The following is a 24449-nucleotide window of genomic DNA, read 5'->3' on the forward strand; positions in this document are numbered from 1 at the left end:
AATCCTAATCGATTGGAACTGGAGACGAGTGTCACGCATTGTCTATGGAAATCAGTTTCAAGCCCGGTAGAAATTACTCCTCTCAGCGAATACAGGTCCATCTCAAGCACTTTCCGAGCAAACTTTGTTAACGAAATTGCATGTAATAGACATTTGCACTCACAAGAAGACTTACTCACAGCAGTAGATAATGCTACATTTCTCCAGTTGGTTAAACGACACCCGAAATGGGCAGTGGCTCCTTGAGGTGGTAATGTAGTCCAACGAGTCTAGTTAGGCCTTTTTTATAATGGTGCAAAGACATCGATTTCACTGACTGCCCAAAGACATCGATTTCACTGACTGCCCAATAAGACGTTTAACTGACAGTAAGCGGAGGGTGTAGTTTCGACTGGAGGTGGCTCTTTGATGTTCCATGGGTGTTTTTCTTACAAAGACTTGGACCTCTTCATTCAGGTTACCGTGATCACGAACTAGGATGTTTATTTCAACATTTTAGTTGATCAAGTTTTGGTGTTTCTTGTACATCTTCATGATGAACGTGCTGTGGAGATGACAACAGCCCTGTCCCCGTTAACAGAGTTGCACATATACATTTGGTTGCCGACCATGGAGCCCCTCTCCTCACTCCACCCCCCCAATCGCACCTCTACTGGACTGCTAAATTGCATGATCGTAAGTCTTCAGAAAATGAGTGGAACTGTTTAGAATAATGGGTGAAATGTAGCACACAGCATACCTACAGTTTTGTAGCTCTGTAGTACCTATAACAAACATCAGTGGGTGGCATCAGCAGGCTATGATATGTCTGATGTAACTGGTGGACAGTCTTTTGCAGGGCAACCTACATGTCAGGGGCAAGAAAACCTTTCCTATCCACCAACATATAGCCTGCCATCGTGACACACGTGTTGTGGGAGTAGTATTGATGTGTCTTATTGATCTGTATTGCACGAGCTACATGTACCAGTGAGCATAGCTGGCGACAGGTTGAGGTGGATAAAGGAGATGGGTGTAGAGAGGTAAAGGGCAGGTGAAAAAAGCAGAGGGGAGGCAGAGATGGCAAGATAAATGGGCAGAAAGATATGGTCAAAGGGAGGGAAGGAAGATATGGTCAGACAGAAGGGGCAGAGGAAATGGACGAACAGACTGGGAGGAGGAGAGGAGGTGTATTCAATATACGATCTGGTCTCATTGATGTGACCACCACTTACATTTGATGTCAACATGCAGTAACTATACACAGATGCAAATAGCAGCATGGACAGTGCAGGGTATATAAAGTGTGTTACGGGGATGTGCAGTCGTTCTCACAGTGCAGAAACAGAACGATTTATCTGATGGCCAAAAGGACATTGTCGTTGGCTGTTGGGCCAGTGTTGGAAGTACTGTGAAATGGCTCTGTGTGCCATTGTGGCTAAAATAGACTGTGCATGGCAAAATGGCACCAGTGAAAGCAGGCGCTGAGCCAACTGTGGTACACCATGGGCTTAAAATGACAGCATTGAATGACAGCCGTTGAAGTGTGTATGAGATAATAGAAGTTCAACTGTTGAGCAACTTACTGCTCAGATGGACCAAGTGGATACCAACAGTGTCTCCTCAATGACTCTTCAGTGAATGTTGCTGCGTATGGATCTCCACAGCAGGTGCCTTTTCCATACACCCATGCTGACCGCTGTTCATCAGCAACAAAGGGTGGACTCTACACACCAGTACCGCAACTGGACTTTTAGTAAGTGGCGACAGGTGGCCTTTTCTGGAAAATCAAGTTTTGTGCTCCATCTGACAGATGGCCATTAACGTGTATGGCGTGAAACGTCTAAACGTATATACACAGCAACAGTCATCAGAAGGGTCCAGGCCAACGTACGTGACCTAGTCTTTCTGGAAGGGCAATGAATCAACACAAGCATGCATCTATCCTCGGGGACCACGACCACCCTACATGCGGTTTGTTTTTCCTTGGCACAATAGGACCTACCAGCAGGAAATGCAACCTGTCACACAGCTCACAGTGTACATGCGTGGTTCAAAGAGCACCAAGATGATTTTACCCCACTCTTCTGGCCACAAAACTCTCCAGAATTAAACCCAATCGACAATCTGTGGGCCCACCTCTATCGTGCTGTTAGCGCTGTGGATCCTCAGCTGAGAAACCTAGTGCAGCTGGCCACAGCAGTGTAGCCAGCATAGCTCCAAATCCAAGTAGCCGCTTTCTAGAACCTCACTAACTCTCATCCTGCACATCTCGCATCAATTAGTGCTGAAAAAGGTGGTTATTCAGGCTTCTAACAGGTGGTAACATTAATGTGACGGCACAGTGTTCAACACATATGCAGGCGAAGCTGTGGGTAAAGGGCCAGTACGTAAATGAATAAATAATTTCAGTATGCACAATCTTTATCGCACTTAAGTTGTTTATTTTTATTTTTAGATGACTGTTTTGATCTTCTAACAGATTGCTTCAGATCTTAAATTCCTTAATGACCGCAGGAATCTGGAGTGGAGCAGATTCATCTCTGCAGGTGTGGAGAACACTGCTACAATGATGAACTGCATTGCCCACACCGGCACTGATGGATCTGTTTCACTCCAGCTGTTACTACGGTCATCAAGGATTGCAAGATCTTAGAAGGTCGAATCCAGTAATCTAAAAATGAAATGAAACAACAAAAATGAAATAAATATAACACAAACACAAACTGAAAACATACATGCTTTACGACTTTTCTACTTCATAGAACAATTTCCGACTGTGTAATACTATGATTAATATTTGTGTGTGTGTGTGTGTGTGTGTGTGTGTGTTTGGAGTAGAGAGAGAGAGGAAGAAACTGGCATTAGGACAAACAGACAGATATGTAGCACAAAGAGTTTCATACGAAACTCCATATATAACAATTTACACGCGTCTAAAGATCAGTGTGCCGGCCGCGGTGGTCTAGCGGTTCTAGGCGCTCAGTCCGGAACCACGCGACTGCTACGGTCGCAGGTTCGAATCCTGCCTCGGGCATGGATGTGTGTGATGACCTTAGGTTAGTTAGGTTTAGGTAGTTCTAGCTTCTAGGGGACTGATGGCCACAGATGTTAAATCCCATAGTGCTCAGAGTCAAAGATCAGTGTAAACAAGACTGTCACGTAAATGAGCAGGGTGTTGCCTCAAAACATTGTGAAACGACGAGAAGAGGAGGAGGAAATGGAATGAAACTTCATTGGTTAGGAGGGATTGTGGTACTATTTCAGTCGGTACGAAATCGACGCAAATTTTTATAGTGAACTCAGCTGTATTTGTCCAGTTAGCAGTATCGCGTTGCACCTCTCTGGCCTGTGAACATGCATTATTTACATGTAAAGGGTGGCATGAAACCATTGTGTCCTCCTGAGACAATGTCGCCCACAAATGTTTTAACTTGTCTGTAATATCCTGAATACTGGCACACGGACGATGTTCCTGTCCGAGCTAGCTCCAGAGATGTTTCATCAGGGACCGATCTGCTGATCTTACTGGCCATGAGAGTACTTCAACATCATGTAGACAGTAGAGAGATAAATGCCATGTATGAACGAGCATTGTCCTGTTGAAAAATGGCACCATGATATTGTCACATGAGACATAACACATGTGGATGCAAGATGTCCGTTCTCTTAGCTGTAAGCGAGTGGATCCGCCGTGGGTCATAAACCGGCTGGTGAGAACAGACCCAGCAGAATTCACCAGCAGGCAGCTGGACAGCTTCTAGGGAGAAATGCAGGACGGGCCGTGCTTTGTGGTAAGCCTCATGTTAGTGTCACAGTACAGATTGTATCTCCAGCCTGTGTCGGGACTATAGGGACTGTTTTCGATGTGCTGTTTATGGCAGGAGGTTTTGTGTCGTTTTTGGCAGAGTCCCAAAAAAGACAGAATGGCAGAAAGAATTCGTCTAAATGCACAGCCCGTGAAAGATAACACCTGAGAATGGAATAGGGAACAGGAAAGTTTAGGGCTCCTTTGAAGAGTGTGAGAAACCGCCGACGAGATCAAGACAAAATGTGCAACGAAATGTGAAAAACAGCTACTACTGTGTAACATAAATAATTTAGCAGTGTGAGTGGGAAACCGTGCTTTGCTTACGGAGATCCACTCTCATTGGCTTAGACCCGAATCTTCCTTGTAGGTGGCAGACAGCTGAAAGTTATTCTTCAACCAGACGCCTCCTCAGGCATACTTCTTATTTCAGCATCTTGATGAATGGGGTAGACTTCATTTAGGCCCTGATCCCGCTATCTCAAACTTCGACACGGATGCAAGCTGTTGGTACTTAACCAGAGAATGGCTTTGCAGCATCTTAGCCACCACTTGAAAATTAATATGGTGAGATCCAGCTTCAACATTAATGTGAATTATGGGGAGTGTTGTTTCGTGCGGCTTCACACGCAACGTTTAGAAGAGCTGCGCCGCAAAGTGGAGCGGTATCTGTCGTTGTAGGTAAGCTGGTCAGGAAGACCAATGATTAGTGAGAAAGCTAACACAGTAAACAGAAGAGCTACCCAGACAGGTCTGACAAACCTTCCTCACAGCCTTAAGGGGAGTTGCAACGCTCTATCACGACAATATTAAATTTAGTGACTTGTCTTCCCTGTATTTCAGGAACCACTGTAGCCATTGACATGAAACTTTTACAGGATTTTAGACTGTATGTTCTGAGTCTACTGAACTACAATAATTGCATTTCAACCACTGATTTCGGGAATACATTTTTTCAATTCAATGGTTAAAATTTTGTGTACGTTTTTGTACTTTATCCTAGATAATTTTAATTACAGATAACATTATGTTGTTCTTTTAGTTCAGTAGACTCAGGATATGTATGTTATTAACACCTGAAAATCTGAATACTCTACTCGAAGTGAAGATTTAGGGAAAATGCAAAATTTCAAGAACGGCTTCTAAAGTTTCAAAAGACTGTAACGTACATAATATATGCTTAATTTTTTAGTTTTAGTCACTCAGAAGCACCTTACACCATGCTGTATATCATCCTCTTGATCTTTTTCCAAGTATTTTCTTCTTTCTGGACTCCTTAGTGGCCAACTGTGCTGCATACTCTATCAGTGCGAACCTTGTCCATCCGTTCAAGTTCTCTGATGCAGTTTGCTCCAGGATTAATTCCCACATGCTGTAGCACTTTCACCCTACCAAAGTTTGCATCATTAAAAGCAATAACAGCATCACTGAACCCCCACTTTAGTGTCTTCATTCCAACAAAAACATTTTTTGGTAAGCGAGTCCATATAAGATTATTGAACGAATCATTGGGATTTTGAGTCTGACCATGCACACACTTCTTCAGTAACTCAGGATTTGCCAGGTCTCTGTAAACAGGTTTTATGATATCCATGACTGCTGCTGGGATGGAATGTTTATGGCCGTATGAACTGTTTGAGTAGTGGGCATTGCGGTAATGGCACCATGAATCAGGTCTGGGGGGGGCAAGGGTGGTGTACTGATTTTTCATCAGTTGACAGTCTGTGGAAGAAGGTAGCCCATACTGCCTGCTTCATTTTCAACAAATCCTCAGTACTATCTCTAATGGACGTCCCATAATACTGCTGTAGTTCATCAATCATTTTGTCTTACAGCCTGGCTCTTATGGTTTTACAATCAGAAAGTTTCTTGTCTCTCAAACTTTGTTTCTACTTCCTCAACCTGGTGTCCATCCTCTTCTGAACATGACCTTCATAACACAGCGATCCACAGACTTCTATATAAAAAAATTAACGATTTTATTAGATCTTGAAGTAATGCAAGCAAAATTTTCACAATTTCAACCAGTGTAGATTAATTTAAAAAAATAAAATAAAATACTTTCCATGTGAGTTTATAAGTGATATGTACCTCATTTTATTCGGAAAATTGCAAATTTTATAATGAGATAACAATCCGAAAATGTGAAAAAATTTCCGTTCTACCTTCCCTTAAGTAAAGCTGAGACGGCGGGTCGTGAGTCGTGCATGGGTAGCTCAGTTGGTAGAACACTTGCCTGCGAAAAGCAAAGGTCCTGAGTTCGAGTTTCGGCCCGGCACACAGCTTTAATCTGCCTGTAAGTTTTATATCAGCGCACTCTCCACTGCAGAGCGAAAATTTCACTCTGGTATCATTTGAGTATACACTATCATTGACGAGCACTTGGACGGCTTGAAGCAAGACATAATGTCACTACTGTGGCCACAGAAATGGGTGTGTCTAAATGTGTCATCTAGACTAAAAACGCTGAGGGCGGAAACGTTATGCCAAAGCATGCTGGTGGTCGTAGAGGGACCATCGCACTGCAAGGCCAAGTAGCGAAAAGGAACACACATCTCACTGCCAAGCAGATCGCTGCAGACCTTGCAACCGCTACCGGTACCCGTCTCTCTGCCCGAACCAATTCATTTCGATTAAATCAGCATGGTCTTGGTGCTCGGAAGCCTTAAATTCGTTCAACTACGTCACTGTCGGGAAAGATTTCCTTGGTGCAAGGAGCATGTTGGTTAGGTTCAGCAACAATGGACCAGAGTGATGTTCTCCAACGAATCCCACTTCACTGTCGCAAGAGACTCTGGCCACCAGTTAATGTGGAGGCAGGGGACAACACGTTACACACCCCAGAATCTTCATGAATGTCATCTGCATGACCTAGGCGTTACGGTATGGGGAGGAGTTATGCAGAATGATCAAACACGCTGCCTATCTTTGCGAGAGGTACTGCTACTACACAGCGGTATTTGCAGGGAGATTATTCTAGATCATGACCGTCTGTTTAGGAGTGCGGGAGGTCCCCATTTTCTGTTTATGTACAACAATGCCCGCCACACAAGACTGCTGAGGAATCGGACACACTGGAAGAGAAGATACTGGACATATGGAATGGACTACGCATTCCCCGAACCTAAACCCTACAGTGCATGCCTGGGATGCTCTAGGCAGACGTAATTCTCAACAAAGGCACACCGCGCCCCCCCCCCCCCTCCCCCAGAACCGTGCAAGAACTGAAAATTGCTTTGAGATAGAAGTGGAACAATATTTCCCGAGAAACCCTCAATAATTTGGTACCCAGCATGAATAACAGGTGCAAAATTTGCATTCGTGCCCGATGAGGACATGTTCCATACTGAAAGTCCAATATCGACCTTTATATTGAGAATATAATTAGTGTCAAAAATGAACGTTATTTATGCCTGTTATCCTGCTTTTCCATGTGATGAAACACGTACTAATTTTCGTTATAAATATACCACTTCGCTTCTATTACGTATGTAATGTGTTCCATATCGTCCATAATTGCTTGTTATTATTCCTGTCCAACAATGTCTCTGTTTGTTAGGAATTCTCAGGTAGTGCAGCAAACATTTTTGAAGCTGTGAATTTCTCTGTATAGTTCTCCCGAAGAGCTGAACCTGTTTCTCTTGAAACTCGGCGATTTAAAAGTGATACCTGCAACTAAATCTGTGTCTTTGAGCTATATTACGCTAATTTACAAGTTAGACCCGAACCTCGACTTTCATTACAATTAATACTACTGTTGAAATGAGATAAATCTTTTTGAATTACCCCGTGTTACAACTTCTTTAGTGAGATCTTTCGTAGGTATAGCTGTGTTATTACGTATACACACCAGCTGCTAATCACTGTTCTGAACACACGAGTACAGCTCACCCAGTTATTTGGCAGCGAATCTTCAGTCTCGTCCACCCATACGTAGTAGTCCTTATACCTCGTGTAATTTTCGTGCGTAGGGTCGCTGGAAGCGATAAACCATTCGTGCTCATCGCTAGTATGGTTGGGCACGTAGTCGAGGAGTACTCTGATGCCTGAAATAACAAGAAAACTGTCAAGATTGCCTTCACCAACGTGAATGCTAGAGTCAACTGGCAGAAATACGACTTGCGCCAAAAAAAAGTAGTAAAATAATCCATACGTCATGAAAGAAACATAACCTAGAGAAAAAGTACACCATAGAATCTAAACTAGAACGCAAATCTAACTGCAGAGAAAATGACTTTAAACTATTTCATAAGTGAAAATACTTCATTGAGTATATCCTGAAAACTGTTTGCCGTTACTTATTTTTCGTGGAAATGATTAAGTACTTTTGCTCAAAAACATCATTTCTATGATTATTCGGCGATCTAATAATAGTGGCACCATAACAGTAGAGTGACATGTAGCTATTTAACATAGTCAATGGTTTGAAAATGGAACTCTAGTGCTAGAAATGAAGTAAAGAAGTCAGTGTCTAAATTTGGCTCGAATTGAATGTTTTATCTCTTTTCTGACGTACATCTCAGAGAACATACATACATAGTTGGAAAGAATGGAATTTAAAAAAACTCTCTTTACTTCAGTTTTGTTTAAGTGTGATTTTCATAGCATGAACTTTCAGAAAAATAAACATTGTCATCAACTACTTGACAAATCCTGTTTGGATAAAGGCCTCCTCTACTTTCTATGCATTTGAGTAGCGATACAAAACCAGGTTACTAATACATACTTCGACCGTGTATTCTTTTATTGACGCGGAAGTAGCACTACTTGAACCTACGCGGAGGACAAAGAAAGTTCTGGGACAATTTGACATCAAATTAATTAGCTAAGTAATTAAATTGACAAATTAATTCCCCCTTTCCCTCCTCCCCCACCCCTCGGAAAACCCACCGCCCTCCCTGGGAAATACCCCGCCCCCTCCTCACCCCTCTCACACTCCTCCCCCCATTGGCGGGAAATTCAAATTTTCGAGGTAAATTAAAATTTTCGTGTTAAACCTAAATGTCACTTACATTACAGAGGATGTAATAGTAATAATAATATAATATTCTTTATTTATGAAAATTCAGTTTACATATCTTTTTGAGTGGAAGTATGTGGGCTACTCTCTTCATTTCATCATTTTCGGAAGGTGCAACTATTACCCTCCTGGAGGACCAGCAACTAGATGCTCTAATTGCTTAATTACACTGCACAGATCAACCCATTTAAAGATCATAAACATCTACATTTACAGCTACAGACCCAGAACACAGTGCTACACATATTGCAAAGATCATGAAATACTGCAAAAAATGGTAGACCAACACATCTATTGATCGTAAAAAATCTTGCCTAAACACTTCTAAACTTCACCTACAGACCATATAAAGATTCAATACACATCACAAGGCAACTTTTGGAAACGTTTGAGGTAAATACTTCGACAAAATCGGGAAAACTTTACTCCAAGCTTCGAAAAAACTATGGACTATCAAGAATTGCTACAGAAGCGAAAACAACAGAACTCCTCAAATAACCACTAGTACATCTAAACTTTCCAAGGTACAAATACCCATATCCTCCAAGCGCTGTCTCTAGAGCGATACAAACAGTATATCCAATTCACAATTGCTAACGAGTTTACATGTGGAAAATATACTGCAGCATATAAAAAATCAAAATGAGCATGACGAATAATAAAGAATACACAGTATACGATTTAACATTACTGAGGTTTTTAGGGAGGTTTTTTCCTCAGTAAGAAAGAAAATTCGGGTTTTAATTATTTCATGTCCGAGCCAAAATAGGAGAGCAACTGAGTGTCCGAACTGCTGCAATGATGGCCTTGGCCTTATATAGCAACGGCATAAGAGGCAGTGCTACCAGCGCAGACGTTGGTACCACCTGCGACAGCATGTCGTAATTACCGACCAATGAGAAGCCGTCCTTGGGCTATTTAAGGCCACCACAGCAGCGATTTTGACAGTCAGTTGCTCCTGACGAAAACTGTGTAGGTAATCGTCGACTGCTTAAGGTTTTACCCTGAGCTGATGTGACAGGAAGTCTGAGGGTGTAGTGTATGTTTTCATTCATAATACCACACACAGTACTTAGGAAGATTAGAAAAATGCGTTTATGAAACTTTATCTCACTGAATGGAATACAAAAGTCAGTCGCCGGCCGGGGTGGCCGAGCGGTTCTAGGCGCTACAGTCTGGAACCGCGCGACAACTACGGTCGCAGGTTCTAATCCTGCCTCGGGCATGGAAGAGTGTGATGTCCTTAGGTTAGTCAGGTTTAAGTAGTTCTAAGATCTAGGGGACTGATGACCTTAGAAGTTAAGTCCCATAGTGCTCAGAGCCATTTTTTTTTAACAAAAGTCAGTTCCTCCTGCGTTCAAGATACAAGGTAGAGATGTAAGAGGCAGGCGACTCCTTTTTAACACACTGTAAATGGTCAGCGTCCTCTGACCAGGAAGGTAGGAATGCCACAGATTTCAATTTTTCATTGCGCTAAGCAGTGGCCCGTGGTGTTGTCATTCCGTATATTTTGTGTACTGATCGTAAGCAGTTGTATATTTTAGCTCTGGTACATTGTAAAACAAAGGGTGGTACACTGTAAAACAACAGTTCTTCTAACATTAACAACGCTGGAAGCGCTATATAGTAGCAGGGTTAACAACAGATTCAGGCTGCTCAAAGTAGCAGAAAGTGACACAGCCAGATTTAACGTCTCTCACTGTTTCGTATGTTACCGTTATTTACAATTATCACCTCTACGTGAATACCATTTTAATAATATACAACTGATGAAGTGCACATACGCAACAAATACTGACAGTATTTCCACTCCCTCTGTCTGACCAAGTTTTTCGGAAGGTTTCCCTTGGTCATAAGGCGAATGCTGGGACTGAAAACTCCCTCCCAAAGTTTCCCAGTTGGGATTCTCTCTTGCCACTTCGAGCCTGTGCAGTGTTTCTTCCAACACCGCGCCCTGCTCCCTAACGTACTGGGATTGAAAGAAAAGTACCTTTCCACGTTAGATAGTTTACAGACGTTAATAAGAAGCTGTGACGTTACTTCAAACGATATTTGCGAAAATATGCTCGGCCTCTACTAATGAACTCAGCCAGCAGGTTAGAGATGTCAGTCCTATCCGCGATTTCCTCTGCACCAGGCTGACAATTTCTTGTAGGACCACCCATGTGAACTGTAAGTGTTCTGAGGGCCACGTCTTTCCTGGGATATGCTGGACAGTTGAAACAATGTTCAGAATACATTTACCTTCGGTTCTGTTTATGGCATTACTACAGTATGACTTACCGGTTGAGCTGGCGCCTAGTTTGACGCAAGACTGACTGAAAAGACGTTTTTCGTAATCTACTTTGGTTTCTCCCTAAACATGTGATTATCTGAGGAGGCAGATGTATCTGTTATCCTGCCGTCCCATATTCAAGACATGAACGAGGTGGCTTAATGAGAACTGGAGGAGAAGTGTTTCAACCATTCGAAGAGGTTCTGTATGTGCTCATAAATTAACATCGGTCAGCACTTACTTGCGCCAGGGAAGCAATCAGTATATTATACGTTCGCCGTCCCAAGCACTAGTGAGCACTCAGAAAAATTAACAAAAGAACTGGACGAAGCTGGGATACGCATTGTATATGTTGCATGCGACATGGGAGTCCAACATTCGAAAGTATGAAAGCAGCTTGGGCTATAAACAAATACAATGTATTCTTTAGAAGATGCAGAGCTACGCGTCTGCCGGCCAGAGTGGCCGAGCGGTTGTAGGCGCTACAGCCTGGACCGCGCGACCGCTACGATCGCAGGTTCGAATCCTGCCTCGGGCATGGATGTGTGTGATGTCCTTAGGTTAGTTAGGTTTAAGTAGTTCTAAGTTCTAGGGGTCTGATGACCTCAGAAGTTAAGTCCCATAGTGCTCAGAGCCATTTGAACCATTCTACGCGTCTTCTGTAATACATCAGTTATTACTATTGACAATAAATCATATACTCGTTTTGCCAGATGTCACGACCATGACAGTGAAATTAATACAAGATCTTTTGGGCATCAGAAGGGCACTATTTGGGAATTGTGTTTCTTGTTTCGGAGGTTCACCTTAGTGTGCACACCAAAGTGTGAGGATGGCTGCACAGTTACTGTCACACTACTCTGCACAAGCCGTGAGATACGTGCTGAAGACACAGAAGAGGTTATTTAACTGATCTAATGAATGTTACGTACTAAATAAAAGGTACATCAAATATGAGGTGATTTCCCTGAACAGCTGATACAGCCTCAATATTTTGGAAGGCCATTTGGTTATTATTGTACGAAGAAGAGGAAACCTCCAAGTATTTCAGCAAAGTATTTTAACCTCAATGAAATCAATCGTTGGTCTCTTTAGAGACACAAAAAACGCGAGAGTATGTTACATACTGACTACTCGGTTAATCAGGACTTAATAGGGGATTATTTTTCCAGAGTTTGTGGTATTGTTGTTGTACCAAGGAAGCAAGGGAGAGGATGTTGTTATGGGTAGCTGGTATCCTCTTTTTACAACTCAAATGCCAACGTGGATTAACACAGTTCTTTATTTACAGGAACAGATGCTGCTACTTAACTTTAATAGTGTCCATGTGTTCTGGTAGAAACTCATCAGTAATAGTGCTCTTGCAGACAATATCGGTAATCTTGCTAGTACATTCAGCCTCGCTATTGGTAAAGTACTATGCCCACTATCAACACTAATCTGGTCGCAATGTACTGTCATAACCTGAGTGAGTTAGTGAGGTCCTCCGGTCGGCAGTGGCGGCCTAAGTACTTGCTGTCGAGAGGGCGTTGGCGGCTTGTTGCTTGTCAGTGTGTCTCTGGCCTCTCTCCTGGTAGGTGCGCTTGATCCAGCGCCTACTATCGATCTTCGCGCTATATCTCAATGTTCAAAGCAACAAACGGGATGCTCCTTGCAACACCTATCGGAAATGCGAATGCTATTCCTACTTTTGATACTGCTGAAGTTGTTAAGGATAGATGTCAGCTATCTGCGTCTGCTTCTTTTGAAACTTTAAGAAAGGGACAGGACAGTGCTCCACATAACACGCTTTCCTTTCATAAGCAGACATCGAATCTACACTGTGACGAAATAGCCATTACATACTTACAAAAAGTCTTTTTAATTTGTACTTCCGTAAGACATGACATGACCGTTAACCTTAGTATTATTATTACTAGATATTTACTGAGTTCCATACGTTACTTAGATTTTTTAACAGTACTCGTTGAAAAAACAGCGTTCAATAAAACTACAGTAAAATTATTTCAGTGAAAGCAGTCTTTATCAGGTGTAAGTTATTTATTTAGTTTGATGACTGGTTTTCAAGTCTTACAGGATAATCATCAGGTGATTTTACTGTGTGAAAAATAGTAATGCACTTTCTTAGAGATCAGGGGACTTGAAAACAATCATAAGGATAAAATGATAAAAAACATGGCTCATATACCCATGGTGACAGCAGGAGACGGTGGCATGGAGCAATCCACTTCGTAGAGGAGTGAAGGACTCTGCTGAACAAGGCACAGTCGTTAGTGGTTTTACAGCGAAAGCTCCGCCAACCGCCTCCAGCAAACGTCACTATTAGCCACTTGTTGTGAGACATGACTACATTCAGCGAACTCCATTAATAAAAATATATAATTATTATAAGTTTTGTCATAGACTTAACAGTCAAGGATGTTTTAAATATTATGTAAAAGATTCACAGATTAAAAAGTTCTAAAACAGAAAAGAAATGAGATAGTCTAATTTACATGATAGCTGCCTTCTATTGGAGCTACTGTAGAGTAAGCGTAGCAAAGATACTTGGTAGGACGCCAACTGATAACGAAGGAAACTATGACTCGATATGTTCCATCATCAGTCACAGACTCTGCAAAACCCAGACTCAGTTGGCAGTTGGTGGTTGGAGTGCTGACACATTATCCAGTAAATCTGGCAAATGATGTGTTACGCATGGGGATAATATCAATCTGTACCGCATCAAAAACAGCATGAAGATGACGCACTGAAGCGTTGAAACTGGTAGCGACAAAATAAAATAAAATCATAAGAACGGCTGTAGGTGTTTTTACTTGTCACGATGTAGAGAAGTATCTGGAAGGTGTAGCTAAATGCACAAAGAAAACACTTTTGATTTTGACTGTGGTTACCATTTCACGACCGATCGTTCCTTACTTTCCGTACAACCCTCGTAGCATTGCTGGAAGAAAGAATATTGCTGAGGAATCTAGAGGACGTTTACAGAACGAATTTCCGATCCTCGACGGGGGTGCCAGGTTCGAGTCATGGTTCTGCATGCAGCTTTAATCTAACAGAGAGTGTTAAAACAGCCCACACTCCGCTGCACACTGAAAATTCATTACTTAAATAATGTTGTCTGCAGTAGTAATTTCCCAGTAAAAAGTTTAGTTTTAAAACATTGCCTTCAGTTCGTGAATTGCCCTACGAGATTGTACTGTCACGTTACGTCAGTTCATTTTGTGCCCTGGTGATCCGACGCGCTACACTTAACTGCAGCTGGTTTACTACAGCAACGATTTAACTCAGAATTTTATTGGATTGCATATCACTTTAGTCTTGTGTAGCAAACGTTTTTGTATACCGACATCTCCTTTTCGCGACGTAATACTCTAATACGTCGTATAAAAATAAGTTTTCTTATACACTCCTGGAAATTGAAATAAGAACACCGTGAATTCATTGTCCCAGGAAGGGGAAACTTTATTGACACATTCCTGGGGTCAGATACATCACATGATCACACTGACAGAACCACAGGCACATAGACACAGGCAACAGAGCATGCACAGTGTCGGCACTAGTACAGTGTATATCCACCTTTCGCAGCAATGCAGGCTGCTATTCTCCCATGGAGACGATCGTAGAGATGCTGGATGTAGTCCTGTGGAACGGCTTGTCGTGCCATTTCCACCTGGCGCCTCAGTTGGACCAGCGTTCGTGCTGGACGTGCAGACCGCGTGAGACGACGCTTCATCCAGTCCCAAACATGCTCAATGGGGGACAGATCCGGAGATCTTGCTGGCCAGGGTAGTTGACTTACACCTTCTAGAGCACGTTGGGTGGCACGGGATACATGCGGACGTGCATTGTCCTGTTGGAACAGCAAGTTCCCTTGCCGGTCTAGGAATGGTAGAACGATGGGTTCGATGACGGTTTGGATGTACCGTGCACTATTCAGTGTCCCCTCGACGATCACCAGTGGTGTACGGCCAGTGTAGGAGATCGCTCCCCACACCATGATGCCGGGTGTTGGCCCTGTGTGCCTCGGTCGTATGCAGTCCTGATTGTGGCGCTCACCTGCACGGCGCCAAACACGCATACGACCATCATTGGCACCAAGGCAGAAGCGACTCTCATCGCTGAAGACGACACGTCTCCATTCGTCTCTCCATTCACGCCTGTCGCGACACCACTGGAGGCGGGCTGCACGATGTTGGGGCGTGAGCGGAAGACGGCCTAACGGTGTGCGGGACCGTAGCCCAGCTTCATGGAGACGGTTGCGAATGGTCCTCGCTGATACCCCAGGAGCAACAGTGTCCCTAATTTGCTGGGAAGTGGCGGTGCGGTCCCCTACGGCACTGCGTAGGATCCTACGGTCTTGGCGTGCATCCGTGCGTCGCTGCAGTCCGGTCCCAGGTCGACGGGCACGTGCACCTTCCGCCGACCACTGGCGACAACATCGATGTACTGTGGAGACCTCACGCCCCACGTGTTGAGCAATTCGGCGGTACGTCCACCCGGCCTCCCGCATGCCCACTATACGCCCTCGCTCAAAGTCTGTCAACTGCACATACGGTTCACGTCCACGCTGTCGCGGCATGCTACCAGTGTTAAAGACTGCGATGGAGCTCCGTATGCCACGGCAAACTGGCTGACACTGACGGCGGCGGTGCACAAATGCTGCGCAGGTAGCGCCATTCGACGGCCAACACCGCGGTTCCTGGTGTGTCCGCTGTGCCGTGCATGTGATCATTGCTTGTACAGCCCTCTCGCAGTGTCCGGAGCAAGTATGGTGGGTCTGACACACCGGTGTCAATGTGTTCTTTTTTCCATTTCCAGGAGTGTATATCTTTAATGTACCGTCGGCAAGAAAGTATTTCTTAGTTGCATCTATGTTATAATCCACAGATACGCCAAATACAACAAACAGCCTTCGGAATTATGAAATCAGAGATACAGGCTGTTCCGTTTATTCACTATCACGACAGATTGTTACCAATTATTAGCAAATGATACTATAACTGCTCTAAGTGGTAGCACATAATAATAGTGTGACGCGTATCTAGTTGTCAGGATTTCCACAATATGTATCAAGATACGATGAAAAAATCATTTTTTACTTAGAATAATTCTTTGTATTTTGAAATTTGCCAAACGACTAGAATACCTAGAAGCTGAAGTTAGAAGTCGAAAAACCGTGACTGGTTCTGCTTATCTTATGCATTAACGCATAAATTTTAAATTGGTTATAAGGATACTGTGTCCGACGATAATCACTGACTTTGACTGTCCGTTGAACGAGGAGTTGCTTCACACATTCATTAAGTAATCAAAAAAGTATCTGGTATTTTGTCACGAGGGTAGGTCAGTTTTTGCGAAGAGCATATGAGTACTGTTGTAGCGAAGGAGAATGGTTGACTTCAGTGTATTGGGAGAATTACAGGAAAGTGTGGTTCATCTGTAAAGGAGACCGCATAGAGGACGCTGGTGCGACCAATTCTTGAATACTGCTCCGGTGTTTGAGGTCCGTACCAGGTCGGATTGAAGGAATACATCGAAGCAGTTCAGAGTCTGACAGTGACAAGGAGTTGTTGCACCACTGAGGCCGGCAATTGTGCCACTGAAAGTAATTGGAGATAAAAGAACACTCCAATGTTTTGTTGATAGCACGATAAACATATCTTATTTTCACACGTTCCATCTAATTGAGTTGGCTTCTGATTACGTTATTAGTTGAGATAGAGAAAAAAGTAATTGAAAAAATCTCTATTAGAAGATTGCCTGGTAATCGTAGTAGTCTAGAGGTAGTTACATAACGCTCTGGGAACAGATGAGTGTGTTCTTCTCAAGTGCTCTTCACCTTGTCGCGGAGGCGTTCGCATATAGCCTCCCGACAAACGTAGTTCAGTGCCCGACCTTGAACCTTCTTCATCGTTAATGCAAACGAAACCCCGATTCGCTTAAATCGAATGGGTAAATCGGTTGCGATCATTGGCGTTCTGGGTACGAGAAAGACCTTTCCAGCGGCTGGCTCCGTGGGGGTAATAGCTTCAGTGACATAATTTCGCACAGCTGAGTATACGATTTTTGTTTGAAATTATATACACAGAAGAACAATATACCTTACATATCCGAGACCAAAACGAGGATTTTACCCGGGATCGTCTTGCACTTGAGGCATCTGACATGGAGTGTTTCTTTTCGTGACCGAATATAGCCTCGAGCTAGTATTAAGCTTAAACTCTACTCTCTTCTTTGCTTACCGCTTTAAACTTGAACGTACGAATGCGCTTTGAGCACTTTTTTTACGATAGCGGGAAGTGCTCGGTGTGTGAAATTTTTTGTCAGTTGTTTATCTTTGGAGATCCCACGTGTAAACTGCGCAGTAACGTGTGCGATGAATCGTTGTGTGGGACAACGTTCTCGAATTTTCGACAGGATGCAGGCGCTATTACGACACACATTTCAAAACAGTGATTGTTCGGTGTGCTCCGAGGAATTATGGAGTCACAGAAGCAACATCCGGAAGTGGCGAAAGGACAAAGGAATCTTATAAAAGCAAAATCGAACAGGAAAGCTTTCAATAGTCTATGGAGCGGACGTTTCGAAAATATTGAAATAGGGTTAGTGGCATTTTGGTGCCAGAAACGTAAAGAAGGTATGGCAGTTTCCCGCGATATTATACTAAATTAAGTATTTGAATCGGCACAGGAAAACGGTGGCCAAATTTGAAGCCAGCTTTAGGTGATGTACAAGGACGATGTGCCGCAATGGGCTGCGACCTCAGCGTCTTCCCTTATCGTATGTGGAGAAGTTCGTTGAATATCAGCGACACGTTATAACACTAAGAAAGGAACAAGCTTACAGTTTAGGGGACATCAGGAACGCTGAGAAGATTCCTATTTACATTTCTTGCCACTTCCAGTCCACATTTTACATTCTCCCTACATCGACCTTCATCAGTTACTTCGCTCCCCTAATAGCAAAACTGATGAACTACTTTAAGGGTCTCACTTTCTAATGTAATTCCCTCAGCATCGCCTGATTTAATTCGACTACATTCCATTATCCCTGTTTTGCTTCTGTTGATGTTCATCTTATATCCACCAGTCTTGAAATTCTTTCTCCCGAGTCCTTCCCTGTCTCTGACAGAATTACAATGTAATCGGCGAACTACAAAGTTTTTACTTTTTCTCCCTGGACTTCAATTCCTTCTCCAAATTTTTCTTTTGTTTCCTTTCCTGCTTGCTCAATATACAGATTAGATAACATCGGGAATATGCTACAGCCCTGTCTCACTCCCTTCTCATCCACTGCTTCCCTTTCGTACCCGTTGACTCTTATAACTGCCGTCTGGTTTCTGTATAAATTGTAAACAGCCTTTCGCACCGTGCATTTTACCCCTGCCAACATCAGAATTTGAAAGAGAGTATTCCAAAGCTTTCTCTAAGTCTCCAAATGCTCTAAACGTAGGTTTGCCTTTCCCTAACCTATCTTCTATGAGAAGTCTTAGGGTCAGTATTGCTCTCGAAGTCAGCTGTTACCAGTTTTTCCATTCTTCTGTAAGGGATTCGTGTAAGTATTTTGCAACTGTCTTATTAAACTATTAGTTCCGTAATTTTCAGACCTGTCAGCGCCTGCTTTCTTTGGAATTGAAATTATTATATTCTTCTTGAAGCCTGTGAGTGTTTCGCCCGTCTCATGCATCTTGCTCAGTAGATGGAAGAGTTTTGTCATGGTTGGCTCTCCCAAGGCTATCAGTAGGTCTAACGGGATGTTGTCTAGTCCTGGGTGCTTGTTTCGATTTAAGTCTTTCAGTGCTTTGTCAAATTCTTCACGCAGTATCATTTCTCCTTTCTCATCTTCATGTACGTCCTCTTCCTTGTATATACCCTCTATATACTCCTTCCACCTTTCTGCTTTTCCTTGTCTGCTTAGGACTGGTTTTCCATCTGAGCTCTTGATGTTCTTACAGGTGGTTCTCTTTTCTCCAAAGGTCTCTTTTTATTTTTCCTGTACGCAGAATCTATCTTACCACTGGTGATACAGGCTTCTACATCCTTACATTTGTCCTTTAGGCATTCCTGCTTAGCCATTTTGCACTGCATGTCGATCTTATTTTTTAGACGTTTGTATTCTCTTTCACCTGTCTCATTTGTTGCATTTTTATATTTTCTCCTTACATCGATTAAATTCAATATTCCTCGTGTTCCCCAAGGATTTCTACTAGCCCTCGTCTTTTTACCTACTAGATCCTCTGCTGCCTTCACTACTTCATCTCTCACAGCTACCCATTCTTCTTTTGCATTCCTTTCCTTCCTTTATTTAAATTACAGCCTTAAAATTTGTTACCGTTTAATAATATCGTAAAACAGTCTGCTAAAGTACTGGACATCATAAAGTTAAATAAGTGACAAATAAAATCACCGCGATGTTCATCACCGTCAAAGATGTCACTAAAATCTGTCAGTAAATCCAAAAATATCAGCCTTTCACCTCAGATACTCCTTTTCACTGTTCACACCAGTTAGCAGGCACGTCGAGGCGTTTGTAACATTTTCCGGTAGAACGACACGCAACTGCATGAAATTTTATCATATTTCAACACCTCATTAAAATATTTGTCTGCTTTCTTAGACAAGTCCTTCGGCAATGTAACTTGAAATAAGAAGTTAATAATTATTAGAAGATAGAATTACGAGGCAGGCGAATTATGTACGATGTCTACAATATGCATGTGGGACATTGAAATGGATGCTCACGGGAGACAAGATCGTGTTGAGTAGAGCGTTAGGCAAGATTTCAACTTTTCGCCACAAGTGTTCAGCTTCTACGTCGAAGAAGGCCAGGAGAAAGGGAAATAACATTTCTTAATAGTAGTTAAAATGCAAGAGGAACAAACGACATTCTTCTTTTGGTCAGGTATAAGGAAGGCTAATAAGGAGATCTCTTCGATTTTGTTCATACTTAGAGAATTCGAAGTCAATTTCCTAAAGCAATGCGACGCAATTTAAAAGAGAGAGAGAGAGAGAGACGAAACAGTCGCTTTTGAAGATTAGAAGATTTCCGAGCACTGATAAATAAAAGATAATTCATGGTTATTAATGGAACTGCAGGAAGCTGAACGCTAAACTAAAGGTCTGATAATTGCAAAGCCGTTGGTTCGATTTATGTCGGTAGTGACATTCTTTTCCTTTTTAAACTCTGTATGTATCATTAAATGCAAATATTAAGTAACAAATATTGAGCCATAACTTTTAATAAAAATAACGTTGTTTTCAGTTACTGGTCACACGAAAATAAATAAAATATTTCAAACTGACATGGGTAACGCCTTATTGTTAAAAAAAAGTTAAATACGTCAATGATAGTATTCAAGCTCCGTAAATAACAATAAGTATTTTTATCTTGTATTTAATTTTTGTTTTTGTGAATACTCGCTTCTTTCGTGCGATTAGTAGTCTAAACTGATATATAAAGACGAAACATTAGCAAAAAATCTCTAAAATTCTCTCTAAAATTCTTGGTCGGTTTACTTCAGATTTTATCACGATACTCTAATAAACATTCGGACAGACACAGGTTGTGTAAGGTTTTAAGCGACAAAGTACACGTTTTCTTTCAAAATTGACTGCCATAAAGAAAATAATGTGCTGTATCCTGAAAATATGCAGTTTCTTTTTCTTTCTCGCATTCGGTTTTCACGTCGTTAATAGGGCACTGAACACACTAGATATCTACATTTACACCTCTATCTATAGGCCTACTCTGCAAAACTCTGTGAAGAGCATAACAGACGGTATGTCCCATTGTACCAGCTATTAGGGTTTCTTCCCATTCCATTACGTATGGGGCGCGGAAAGAATGAATGTTTGAATGCCTCTGTACCTGCTGTAGTTATTCTAATCTTGACCTTAAGTTCCTTATGTGGTCAGTACAGAGGGGCTTGTTCCATATTCGTAGAACCATCATTTAACGTCGGTTCTTGAAACTTTGTATGTTCCAACAGTGTTTTCAAAAATTATTGTTAGTAGATTTTCTCGGCATAGTTTACATCTATCTTCAAGTGTCAGCCTGTCCAGTTTCTTCAGCATCTCTGTAACACTTTCCAAACTGGTCAAACAAACATGTCACCCTTCTCTGAAAATGTTCAACATCCCCTGCTAGTTCTATCTGGTACAGGTCTCACAACTTCAGCAATATTATAGAATGGGTCACAGAAGTGATTTGTAAGCAATATCCATTGTAGACTGATTGCACTTTCCCAGCATTCAACCAATAAACCGAATGCTACCACATGCTTTACTCACAACAGAGCCTATGTGATCATTCCATTTCATACCCCTGCAAAGTGTTATGCCCAGGTATTTGTCTGAGTTAGCCGATTCCAACTGTGACTCACTGATAGTATAGTCATAGGATCGTTTTGTGAAGTTAACAGTTTTACATTTATGAACTTTCAAAGCAAATTCCCAATCTTTGCACCAAAATTTTTTTCGCATATGCCGTATATCTCCAAATCCAAGACGATCCGCCGCTCCCCTTTGTTCAACTAGAGTTACAGAAAAACCTGTATGCACCTACAAAGTGTATTTTGAAAACATACAGTTGCTTACCTTATTACACGCAAGTGAAGGAGACAGTAAAAGTACAGCCACACAAAAAATAAAATCAGATAAAAGATTTCCCTTAGTCGGATACAGATGCTACTTAGCCCTCGTTATTGGAATAGTCCACAGAATCTGCAGCGTCATTGCCACTGTCATGGTTATTTTGCATTTCTTTCCGTAACACATCGTCTTCACTCCAAAAATGGTTCAAATGGCACTGAGCACTATGGGACTTAACAACTGAGGTCATCAGTCACCTAGAACTCAGAACTACTTAAACCTAACTAGCCTAAGGACATCACACACATCCATGCCCGAGGCAGGATTCAAACCTGCGACCGTAGCGATCGCGCGGTTTCAGACTGAAGTAATTTACATTAAAATGAATTTTTTTCGCAAGCTTTACAGATGAATTTGAAACTGGAAAATAACGATCATTGTGTTTCACCCGTTTTGACTGACAATGATACATGTAACTGTAATACAAAAACCATTCAAAAACCGAGTTGCTCAGTATGCAATGCAGAAAATGGTGTGGGGTGATACTAGAACAGAAAATAATACAAACAAATAGATCAGGGGACAAGATGGAGTGGAAGATACAATTACTAAGATTACACGAATAACAGATGGACCCAGAAAGTCATTGGCAGGATTTCACTGGCTTATGTTTATATAAAGTGATAATTTGCGATGTAAAGGAAAGCAGATGCAAGTAGGATATTAAATTCTAAGAAAATACTAGCACCAGAACATGGATGACTGCGTCTGAATAATTTATCACATCGAGCCTAAATGCAACGTGAATAAGTTTCTTAAACTGCAGACAAGAGAAACTCAGTCTCAATCATGGTGAGGCAAAGAAGGGCGAAGAAAACAACAATAAACTTAGAAGATTATCACGTTGTTCTTTCTGTCTGGTGGTAAGTCAAAATCTTTTTCTTGTGTCATACCACGCATCGGCGCACAGTCACCATGATTGTTAACGGATTTGGCATGGTTAATCTGAGGGCGAACGGGGATGACATTCCTGTCGCCACCCCATTCTGCACCCCTCTCCCAACGTCCCCTCCCACTTTCTACCACCCCTGGACGGAATGTGTGTACCCCAGCTGCCTGTGTGTAATGTTGTTCGTGTGAAAGTGAGCGAAACATTTTTTTTTTCTAAATGTTTGTGAATCGTGTAACTGAGACAGACTTGAGGCATTCACCTAGTGAGATGTGGCCGGCGTACCACCCCATCCCGCATGCGACGCTTTAACACGCATGGCTATCCGGGCTGGTGGTAAGTCGATATCAGAATGAAATACTCTGCCTATCATGCAGAAAGAGTCATACCTTTACTGTGCGCTGTTTCCAGAAGTTCGTCGAAGTCATCCATAGTTCCGAAAATTGGATCGATGTCCCGGTAATCCGAGACGTCGTAGCCGTTGTCAGCCATCGGCGACCTGAAGATAGGAGATATCCATATCGCCGACACTCCAAGATCATTCAGGTAGTCCAGTTTCTCGATTATACCTGCGAACAATGCAGATTCTTGCAGTACATTTCGTCGCTCTCACACAGTAACAGGTTGCACGAAGACAGATTCATCTTTTGGTAGATCATACAGGGTGAAGCGCGGTAAATAGCTTTTTTAGAATTCACGCTGTGGCGGCACTGTTGGTCGAATAGAGGGGAGAGTGGGCGCGGTTCATAGTGACCGACGGGAGATTTGTATTCAACTGGTGTTCAGTTGCGATGATGCAGTCTAAACGTAAGGAACGCTCGTTTTGTGCTAAAGTGTATTTCTCGAATTTCCACTCGACCATTGCAGTGCAGCGTGCTTTTCGTTTGCGGTTTGCTGTACCCCCATGCCAACGTGTTCCTGGACAGCAGTCAATTTCAGATAGGGTGAATGCCATCAGAACAACAGGTGGTGTGTCATCTGTACGAGGAGGACCTGAGAGAAGCGTTACAACACTACAAATGGCGAACGTGTTAGAGCGGCAGTACAGCAATCTCGGAAACGCTCAGCTCAGAAATAGGCACTTGCTCTTGGCATTTTAAGACGTTCTTTCCACTGGATTCTTCATAATGAACTGAATTTTCACCCATATAAAATGTGCATGGTCCAGCAATAGTCAGTACGGGTTTGTGTAACGCGAAGAATATCTCGTAAAGACATGCTCGCAGCTACACGCCGTGACGCGAATGTTTTATTTTATGATGAGTCACTTTTCACGCCACTTGGTTTGTAAACAAACAGAAATGCGCTACTGGAGCGACACAAACCCCAGGCAAATACGCCAGAGGCCCCTGCACTAAGCCCATGTCACTGTGTGGCGCGCTGAATCAGGAGTGGGCATCATCGACCCTTACTTTCTCCAGGAAAATCGTCGTGCTATAACTGAATTCGTATCGTTACTTAACTACGCTGCAAGAGTTTTTCCAGCCGGCTTTCGAGGCAATGCAGTTACAGGGTACCTGGTTTCAACAAGACGGTACCACTAAACACACAGCGGGCATTACCACGAATTTTTTGAGGCAAACGTTTCCTAGAACGCTTATCTCTCGGATGGGGGATCTCAACTGCCCGCACAGTCACCGGACTTAGCCCTATGCGATTGTTTTCTTTGGGGTTTACCTGAGGTCAAAGGTGTATTGCAACCGTCCGAACACCTTGGAAGACGTACAGTACAATACTGAGGCTGAAATTGCAAGAATACCAGAAGACGTGCTTGAGAGACTGCGTGAGAATTTTGGGAAACGACTGCAGCAGTGTGTGGATTA

The 24449-nt window shown here is 42.6% G+C and overlaps 1 protein-coding gene across 1 annotated transcript in view; it reads right to left on the reverse strand.

Annotated features, from left to right (window-relative positions):
• LOC124620651 overlaps positions 1-24449 on the reverse strand; it is a 383337-nt gene that overhangs the window by 63999 nt on the left and 294889 nt on the right. The window contains exons 21-22 of the mRNA XM_047147087.1: positions 23016-23195; positions 7679-7833 (exon numbers count right to left, since the gene is read on the reverse strand). Of these exons, the coding sequence (XP_047003043.1) occupies positions 7679-7833; positions 23016-23195 (335 nt within the window). The remainder of the gene's footprint in view (positions 1-7678; positions 7834-23015; positions 23196-24449) is intronic.

Source organism: Schistocerca americana, chromosome 1 (genome assembly GCF_021461395.2).
Source record: "Schistocerca americana isolate TAMUIC-IGC-003095 chromosome 1, iqSchAmer2.1, whole genome shotgun sequence".
Taxonomy (NCBI): Eukaryota; Metazoa; Arthropoda; class Insecta; order Orthoptera; family Acrididae; genus Schistocerca; species Schistocerca americana.